Raw genomic sequence first — 10,000 nt, 5'->3', positions numbered from 1 at the left:
AATGCAGACAATTAAGTAGATACTGTAGGTACTGTAGTTAGGTAGGTAGGAAAGTAGGTAGGTAGGTTAGTAAGCAGACAGGTAGACAGATACGAAGGTACACTGGTCATTAAAAAAGGTAGAATATTACATACGTAGGTTGGACCGTAGATTGGAACGTCTGCAAAGAAACAACGAGGCGCGCGCGCGCGTGCGTGCGTGCGTGCGTGTGTGTGTGTGTGTGTGTGTGTGTGTGTGTGTGTGTGTGTGTGTGTGTGTGTGTGTGTGGTTGGGTGGGTGGGTGGGTGGGTGGGCGGATGCTTGCGTGCGTGTGCGTAAGTGCAAGGCGAGCCATGCAGTCTAACCTCCGACCAATAGCCACTCGCCTCCTGAGTGCCTGCCAGTGATTGGTGAACTCCAAAGACTACAATTTTCATTTAATAATTCAATCCCCATCTTATTATTCAATAAAAAGCTCATACAATGTTAGAAAATTATCGTATTAACAAAAACTATCGTGTTTTTCTTCTTGTTAAGTACCTAATAAATATGCGGTATAATTCTGACGCATTAGCGTGTGGGTTACATGTGAAAAGAACTCGGCGTCATCCGGTTGCCATGGAAACGGTGAGTGGCGTCCCCGTTGCCATGACGACGGTTTGTTTACAATTTACCAGCTGGTGGCGGTGGCGGCGTGAGTGATGGTGCTGGTTTGGTCTGGCCGCGATGTATGCTGGGTCGATGTATGATGGATTGATGGAAAGGGAGGGAGAGAGGGGAAGAGGACGGGAAGAGATGAGACATTGTGGGAGGGACAGAGAGATATTAAGCCAAGAAGAGACTGTGTGTGTGTGTGTGTGTGTGTGTGTGTGTGTGTGTGAGAGAGAGAGAGAGAGAGAGAGAGAGAGAGAGAGAGAATTGAAAACATGAGTGGAAGGATATAATTGATGAATGGAGTGAGAAAATGTGATGAGACACGGAATAAGTGAGCGAGAAAAATGAGAGGGGAGTGAAGGAGGGGAGAAAGAGAGAGAGAGGGGGAAGGAAGAAGGGTGGTGGGGAGAAAGAGGGAGTGAAGGGAGGGAGAAGGAGGGAAAGGAGCGATGGCGGGAAGAAAATGAGAGATGGAAGGAGAGGAGAGAAAAGTTTAGAGTAGGAAGAGAAAGAGAAAAGTAGGAAGGAGACAGGAGGTAGAGAGGAGAGACAGCGAGAGGAAGAGAGGAAAAAAGAGGCGGGCGGGAAAAAAAATGAAGAAGAGGGAGAAAGAAGAGGAGGAAGACGGCAAAAAGTAGGAGGAAGGGAGGGAGGGAGGGAGAGGGAGGCAGGGAGGGGGAGAGGGGAGAGAAAGAGAGAGAGAGAGAGAGAGAGAGAGGGAGAGAGAGAGAGAAAGAGAGAGAGGGAGAGAGAGAGAAAGAGAGAGAGGGAGAGAGAGAGAGGGAGAGAGAGAGGGGTAATGACTAGTGGAGAAGGGGGGATCTTTGGCGCCATATTAATCACCACCCCCTCTCCCCTACCTCCCTTCCCCTCCCTCTCTCTCTCCTTCCCTCCCTCCTTCTCTCCCTCCGTCACGATCACCCAAGAGAATGATCCTTTAACGTGGAGGAGAAAAGGAGGTGGGGATTGGGGGAGGAGAAAGAAAGGAAGACCGAGGACGACGTGGAGGGATAAGACGTGTGTGTGTGTGTGTGTGTGTGTGTGTGTGTGTGTGTGTGTGTGTGTGTGGAGAGAGGAAAAAGGAAGCAAGATAGTGAAACGAGACAAGTCATCTCCGTAGACTTTTTAACCCGGGAGAAGCAATGGTAAAAATTATCACTGGGGCTCCTGTGGCTCACTCCCAGCTGAATGAAATCGTTAAGTGCTACAACGAAATAAATACTGGAGTTGTCCCGACCATGCGTGTATTAATGGCATCAGCATTAGCACTCTCAGGCGCCTATACCTACTCGGCTAGAAGAAATCGTCTGGTATCAGGTAGAACTAAACATGAGTTCTCCTGACCATGAAGTACCTGAAGCAAAAGAAAAAAAAGGGGGAAGAGGGAAAAAGTGGGAGATAAAGAAGGAAGAAAAGAATGAGAGAAGAAAGAAGAGAGAAGAGAAAGAACGAGAGGAGAGCAGGATAGAGAATAACGGAGGGAAGGAGACAGCAAAAAAGAGGCGGCGCGAGAGGCGAGGTAGTGAAACGTGGCAAGTCATCTCCTTAGAGTTTATAATATGCTTGCAGTGGGAAAGCATGAATTTAGTAAAAGAGAAAGTAAGAGAAATACCAAGGAAAAAATGAAGGAAAGAGGAAAGGAAGAAGTGAAGAGAGGGGGAAAGAAGGGTAGGGATAGAGGGAATGAGAGGGAGGGAAAAGGAGAGAAATGGATGGAAGGGAATAAAGGGAATGAGAGAGAGAGAGGGGGAGAGAAAAAGAGAAACGATCAACATTGAAAGATTAATACTCACTAATGGATTTAAAGGAAGGGCCATTTGTAGGGTGCTGAGAGAGAGAGAGAGAGAGAGAGAGAGAGAGAGAGAGAGAGAGAGAATGTCAAGGAGGTGGAAGGATGGTCAGTTAAACGGAAAGGAAGGAGAAAGGGAGACGGGACGGAAGATAAGAAAGATAGAGGGAAGGAGGGAGTGTTTCAGCTGGAGGAAGGAAGGAAGGAAGGGAAAAAGAAAGATAGAAATGAAGACAGGAGAGAGGAGATAATGGACAAGAGTTGCTTTCACTTCTAATTATCTTTAAATCCTTCTTCCTTCCCAAACTCTCTTCCCTCTTTTCCTCCTCCTTCCCTTCTTCTCTCCATTTCTCTCTCTCTCTCTCCTTCCCTCCCTCCTACCCTACCATTTACTCCCTCCAATTCACCCCTACCGTCCTCTCTCCCTCCCATATCTTCCTTCTTCCTCCCTCCTCCTTCTCTACCTTCTACCCCGTTCCTTCCTCCTCCCTCTCTCTCTATCCTTCCCTCCTCATCCGTCCTTCCTACTTCTCGCTTTTCATCCAGACTTCCTACCCTAGCTTCCTCCTTCCCTAGTGCTCCTTCCTGCTTCCATATCCTTCCCTCTCATTCCCTATCTAATTCCTGGCGGCACTAGACGATATTATTCAGCTGAATATTAATTATAGAAGCTTAACTGATAATTTTTTCTCCAGTTACCATGGCTTCAAAATTTAGAAAAAATTCTACGGAGACAGCTTGCCGCGTTTCAGTATCTCTCTCTCTCTCTCTCTCTCTCTCTCTCTCTCTCTCTCTCTCTCTCTCTCTCTATCTATCTATCTATCTATCTATCTCTATCTGTGTGTGTGTGTGTGTGTGTGTGTGTGTGTGTGTGTGTGTGTGTGTTCCCTCACCTATTTCGTCCCCATTTCTCTCCTTTCTATCCATCTCCCCTCTCCCTCCCTCACCCCTCTCCATTCTCTCTCTTCATTTCTCCCCCTCCCTCTCTCCCCTCCCTGCATCCATTTATCGTTAACCGTATTTGTTTTTGTGTCACCCTAGCATTAATCTCATCCCCCTCTCTCTCCCCCACCCTTCTGCCTCCCCTTTCTACCTCACTCCCTCCTTACCCCCTCCCCTCTCTACCCCAGTCTTCCCCCTCTCCCCTCTCTACCCCTCCTTCCCGCTCCTTGTCCTTATGGTCAGGCATTTCTTCTGCTTGATGTTGTTTCTTGTGGCCACGTGAAAGAAAAATAATCGTTCTTGAGGCATCTTATATATCAACTATCTGTGTACGCCCTTGTCTTCCTTTATCTATGTTTATCTATCTATCTATCTATCTGTCTATCTATCTATCTATTTTCAAGTTTATTCCTTCCCACCCCAATCCCTCTCCTCCCCAAGCTTCCACCCCTAGACACACACACACACACACAGATCTCCCCTCAAATCACAGCCCAAAACTGTATTATTAAAACTGTAAACGCTGGTTGGTTCATGAAACAAGCTTTGCCTATGATAAACACACTATCTATCTATCTATCTATCTATCTTTCTATCTATCTATCTTTTCCCCTGATTTACTTGGATTCTGCTTCCTGACATGACTATCTATCTTTCTAAGCCTGTCTCTATCTATTTATATTTATTTATATGTCTGTCTGCCTGTCTGTCTATCTATCTATCTATCTGTTTTCCTTGCCTTAATTGGGTCTTCCTCGCTGACATGATTCCTTTGATGTGACACAGATTTTATTTAATCAGGACACAGACATTTTTGCACCAGTTTTTTCTCTGCCTTCGTTCAGTTTTCACTTTTATTGTTCACCTTAACTTGGCACAGATTTTCGTCCTTTTGCAGCTTATTTCACGTAGCTCAATGGCAGGAACAGACCATACTGAGGCTGTCCGTCATTTCAATTGTACTTCTTCGTGACTAGCATTATATTCTAGTACTAATCTCTTGCTACGAGTCAACATTCAAGACGGAGAGATGGTAATTTTAGGCCAAATTGGAGTAAAATGAGTATAGTGCTTGTCTGTGCTGTCTCTTCCTTTCGTGGGCTTGTATTTGTTGTCGTCATGTCAGTTCAAACCAGCAGCATCGTATTTAGACTCTCTCTCTCTCTCTCTCTCTCTCTCTCTCTCTCTCTCTCACACACACACACACACACACACACACGCTTTATCTCCCTCTCACTCTATATCTCTCTCCCCCACTCTCTCTGTCCACCTAATTATCAACCTACTCTCTCACTCTGTCTCTCTCAATAACTATATATCCCTAACCATGTCAGTCCATCCATCTATCCATCCATCTACGTCAGTACATCTATCTTCATTCACCCATCTACGTAATATCTATCTATCCATCTATCTATCTATCTATCTATTCATCTATCTCTGCATGAATGTATATACGAATCTCTCTCTCTCTCTTTCTCCACCTCCCAACTGACACGTCTCCCGTACTCACCTTGCGGCATGGCGAAGAGGAGGAGGAAGAAGAATAAGAGGCAGGTGAGGGCAGGGGGGAAGAGGAGTGGGGGAGGGGGGGTAGCGCTCCCTCCCCCTCCCTGGCGCACCTGGCCCCCCCTCATGCCAACCTGGAGGGGCAAGAAAAATATAATTAATACTTTTCAACACCAGGTAATTTTGGCATATTGGTTAATGAGAAAATTTCACACATGAATTTCCTAAAGCAGTTCTCAGTCCATTCAAAAGACGTAATAAAAAACTAATAGGATAATAAAAATAAAATAACAATTAGCAATGAAGAAATACGTACAATAACAACAAAAAATACTACTATCATTACAACACTCCTCTGCAAACCACAATAATGATATCAGGTAGGACAGAACTACAAGAAGAACCGGCGGTGGGTATTGGTGTCAAAGAGGTGGCATGTGAAGTCGGGTGCAGCCATCTATAAGCGCTGTATGGACTTGCTTTCCGAACACACTGAGGAGGGCGAATTCATTATCCTGACATCATCTTTTCATTTTTACCACCTACAGTCGATGTTCTCAGCTTAGGGGACACATCTCGTAGTGAAAGGGTTAAAGGTAACTACATCGTACCCCTCCAGTCCCCAAAAGCATCTTCTAAGCTGAGTTAGACGTGTGGAGGCAGCAAGAAAGAGTCTGGGATCACTATGGAAAACTTCTTGAAACTTCTTGAGCTGACGACATAACTTACTCTGGCCTCAATATATTCTAACCTCACTTAACTTACCCAGACCCACCTAAACCAAGCCTAATCTTTAAACCAATGTCACTGTGTTTAACCCTAACCAGATTTAACTTATTCTAAACCAGATTCTTCCTGTAATGCACGACAACACTGCTTGTTTTTTAAATTTTTTTTTAATGTGGTGTGTGTGTGTGTGTGTGTGTGTGTGTGTAAGGGACGAGATAGACGGCTTTTGCCACTGTCTGTCAACCTGTCCATTACTGTCTAGCATTCCCTCCTTCCCTCACCATACCCTCCCTCCCCCTTCCTCCCCTCCCCATATTCTCCCCCCTCCCTCCTTTCATCCCGTCTCCCTATACCCTTCCTCCCCCTTCCCTAACCCCCCTCCTACTCCCTCCCTTATACTCCAAATCACCATTCCCTCTCCCTAACACCATCTCCCTCTTCCCTTACACCTCCTTCTCCAGTCCGTTACCTTGCTGACTTACGCGCGTCTTCCTGTGGTCTTTGAAGAATCCTTAGCACCTGTATCTTAACGATTTATTTTGCCCATTAGACTCTGAAAACCTCTTGACTGTTTATTGTAATATTTTCACTAATACTGGACCATCTTATTTAGTATATAAAAAATTTAACACTAAAGGGAATAAATGTAATATATATTTACATCACACACACACACACACACACACACACACACACACACACACAAAAGCATACACGCATACCAGTAACTCTCTCTCTCTCTCTCTCTCTCTCTCTCTCTCACTCACACACACACACAGAAAAAAAAAACTGAATTGAATTATATAAATAAAAAACCACTTTCACCTCCACGCAGCTGTGATATCTGATACGGGGCTAGGAGTGTGTGTGTGTGTGTGTGTGTGTGTGTGTGTGTGTGTGTGTGTGTGTGTGTGTGTGTGTGTGTGTGTGTGTGTGTGAGAGAGAGAGAGAGAGAGAGAGAGAGAGAGAGAGAGAGAGAGAGAGAGAGAGAGGAAAGGAGAGGAAAGAGGTAAGGAAAGGAAAGGAAGGGGAAGGAAAAGGAAAGCAGAGGTGCAAACAGAAAAAACAGAGAAAAGAAGAAAAGAAAAATGGTTGGAAGAAAACATGAAAAAAATAAAAGGCAAAAACAAGAACAGAAAAACTACACACACACACACACACACACACACACACACACACACACACACACACACAAGAAAAAACAAAAATAATAAAAACATCGTGAAACAAGATGAAAAATGAAAGCAAGGTGTGTGATGTAAGACTTGCGTGAGTTGAGTGGGTGAAGGTGAGGCAGGGTGCGAAAGTCTATCTATCTATCTATCTATCTATCTATCTACCGTATCTGTCTGTCTGTCTACGTATCTATCTATCTATCCTTCTATCTACCGGCCTGCCTGTCTGTCTCTCCATCTGGCCTTAAATCGGTCAATCTGTATAAGTACCTCTCTTTACCTATCTATCGTCTATCTGTTTATCTAGTCCATCTATCTAAGTCTATCTCTCTATCTATCGAATGAACGTGAGGTGAATGAGTGTCACGTGTGAAATTCTGGCTGTGGTATCAGGCGATAGATGGGCAGGCAAGGCGAGAGACAGCAGACAGAGGAGAAGAAGGAGAGGAGAGCACAAGTGGAAGAGAGTGGAGGAAAGAGAATAGAAGAGAAAAGGGAAGAAAAACGTAGAAACAAGAAAGATCAGTACAGGAGGGAAGAGAAGAGAAAGCGAAAAGAGGAGAGAAAATCTGAGAAGAGAGGAGAAGAGGAGAGCCGAGGACAGAAGAGAAGAGAGGAGAGGAGGGAAGAGGAGGAGGAGGAGGGGTCAAGAGTAGAACTGTCTTGCCCTAAGGCGGTGTGGTAAGACTGTTCATTAAGAGGAGGAGGAGGAGGAGGAGGAAAGCAAAAAGCAACAGACCTTATGGTCCTGTCGAGGCTGCTTGTTACAAAGAAGACTACTACTACAAGATCTAACTCTACATGCTGAAGGATAAGGATAGTAAAGCAAGAAGGCTCCCCCCACCCCCAAACCCTCCAGGAAAAAGTGAGAAAAACCACCATCCAGCATGGAAAAACTGACATGGAAATTTCACGGGAAATACTGGAAAGGAAAAGTCACATTCTCTAATACTTAATCTACAGGCTACTAGTTTGAGTAACCTGAAAGAGAAAGTAATCAAATAAACTAATAACTACAGCATGACATTATGAAAGGGTACGTTGAGTTAATGGGGCGTCTGTAGACATAACGGGGAAACGCACAATGTTCAGGGATGCTGGTGCGGCAGCTTTCCCTGGCGCTTTTAAGGCAGGCAGCAGTTAATCAGGCCCCAGCTCCGTTCACTCCACTGAGACAAGGAACTCTCCCATGCGGGACAAGTACACAAGTTTCCTCCTGAAGCAGTGACCCCTATTACATCAAAAAAAATCCCGATGGTGGTCACTTGGCTAACAGGGACCCTCACTGATCCACAGTGATCCCTAGTACATTAAAAAGTCCCGATGGTGGTCACTTGGCTTACAGAGACTCTCACTGATCCACAGCCCATCACAGGTCGAAAGTAAGAGTAGTGACCGTTAACTCAGGGTTATCTGTGCAAATCCCAATCTGTGTTTATATTACTTTATTGGCACTGAATAAATTGAAAAATATATAACGACGTGACGCGACGCTATGTACGGGTACGTTGTTTACGGAGTGTCTTGTAGACAAAAGGGGACTGCACAGTGCACAGTGTGGATGTTCAGGGGTGGTGTGGCAGCCTTGTTTGGCGCTTTTAAGGTAGACAGCAGCAGTCAATCAGGAGGAGGAGCAGGAGGAGGAGAACTTACGAAGTAGGAGAAGAAAGAACAGTAGGAAATGGAAAATTGAACAGAAAGACACCCACCTTTTAACACTCTTCTACAAGTAAACTCATTAATCTTTGCCTCTTCCTTTCCTCCTAGTCTTCAGTGTCCTCGTTCATCCTGCCCCAATAAAGAGTGATCGTTTTCAGCTCCATAACTACGGCCAAACTATTTTTCTTCTCTAGTACATCCTACACTGTTTGCGTCCACACTGTATTGAAAGATTTTGATGCAACTTCTTTTCAGCATCTTTCAGTGTTCCTTTTACTCTAACTTGGCCTAAAACTGCCCTCTCTCTATCTTGAATGTTGAGTTGTAACAAGAGATTAACACTAGAATATGATGCCAGTAACGGAAAAAGTGCTTTGGGAAGAATGTACAGCTGCTATTTTGTCTTTTTCCGACACTGAGCTTCGTGGAATAACCTGCAAAAGGCCGAAAATCTGGACCAAGTTAGAGTAAAAATGCATAATATGGGATCCATCATGTTTGTTCCCCTGGCGACTTCATTTCAGGTGTTTTGTTGTCCTCCGTTAGGGATTTCTTTTTATTTTTTTTTCATATCTTGAACTAAATATTTCCAAGGCGTTCGACCAAACACAGGCACATATATTTCATCTCCATTTTGCCCTCATGCGGTTTTCATCCTTCCAGTTAAGATAACCATTTTTTTTTTCTGTTCGTTCCATTCTTGTTGCCTAAGTTAATTTTCGATATTACGGAATTCTGACCCACCCATGAAAACTGCTAATTAGATGAAAACAAAGCAGCTCTCGACGACTTAAGTGCCTTCCCAGACGTTCACCTACCTAAACGCACCGACAAACGTACAATCGTCAGCCAAAAATTGGTACACACCCTCCGTCCTGGTAGTGACCCATAGCCGGGACTTTGAACAGAATGAAGACCTGTGTTGGCGGGTCCAGGAGAGAGAGAGAGAGAGAGAGAGAGAGAGAGAGAGAGAGATGCGGCGTGAAAGACCTTAAAATATTCATAGAAAGAAAAAGCATATACTCGCTCTCTCTCTCTCTCTCTCTCTCTCTCTCTCTCTCTCTCTCCCTCTCTCTCTCTCTCTCTCTCTCTCTCTCTCTCTCTCTCTCTCCCTATCCAAGCATACATAAATATATACATACATATTTATTTATCTATTCATGAAAGACGGGACGGGGGAGAAGGTTTCAAGAAAAGAGAAAGTGAGGAATAAGATACAAGAGAAAGAGAGGTGAATCAGACAGGTAAGACAGGAAGGTATGTTAGGGGGAGACAGGAAGTAAGGCAGGAGGGTGAAGCTGGGAGGTGAGGCTGGGAAAATTAGGTCATGTAAGGTCAGGTAAGGCAGGGAGGTGAGGCTGGATGTGGGGAAGGAAGGTACAAGTAAGGGAGGGAAAGACGATCAGGTAAGGCAAGGAGGTGAAGCAGGGTAATTAGGGCAGGTAAGGCAGGGAGGTGAGGCAGGATAATTAAGTCAGGTAAGGAAGGGAAACAAGGTCGAGTAAGGCAGGGAGGTGAGGCAGGGTAATTAAGTCAGGTAAGGAAGGGAAACAAGGTCGAGTAA

At 44.8% G+C, this 10,000-nt stretch overlaps 1 protein-coding gene across 2 annotated transcripts in view; it reads right to left on the bottom strand.

The window, feature by feature from the left end:
• The window catches only part of LOC145397828 (uncharacterized), a 115,225-nt gene that overhangs the window by 17,656 nt on the left and 87,569 nt on the right, over positions 1–10,000 (bottom strand). For both annotated transcript variants that reach the window (XM_080270863.1, XM_080270862.1), the window contains exon 3: positions 4,878–5,007. In XM_080270863.1, the coding sequence (XP_080126989.1) occupies positions 4,878–5,001 (124 nt within the window). In that variant the 5' untranslated portion in view covers positions 5,002–5,007. The remainder of the gene's footprint in view (positions 1–4,877; positions 5,008–10,000) is intronic.

The sequence above is a fragment of the Coenobita brevimanus genome, chromosome 43 (assembly GCF_032717465.1).
Source record: "Coenobita brevimanus isolate Jiangsu-jjx chromosome 43, ASM3271746v2, whole genome shotgun sequence".
Classification (NCBI taxonomy): Eukaryota; Metazoa; Arthropoda; class Malacostraca; order Decapoda; family Coenobitidae; genus Coenobita; species Coenobita brevimanus.
Note: the sequence above shows the minus strand (reverse complement) of the source record. Positions and strands in the feature narration are given on the sequence as shown.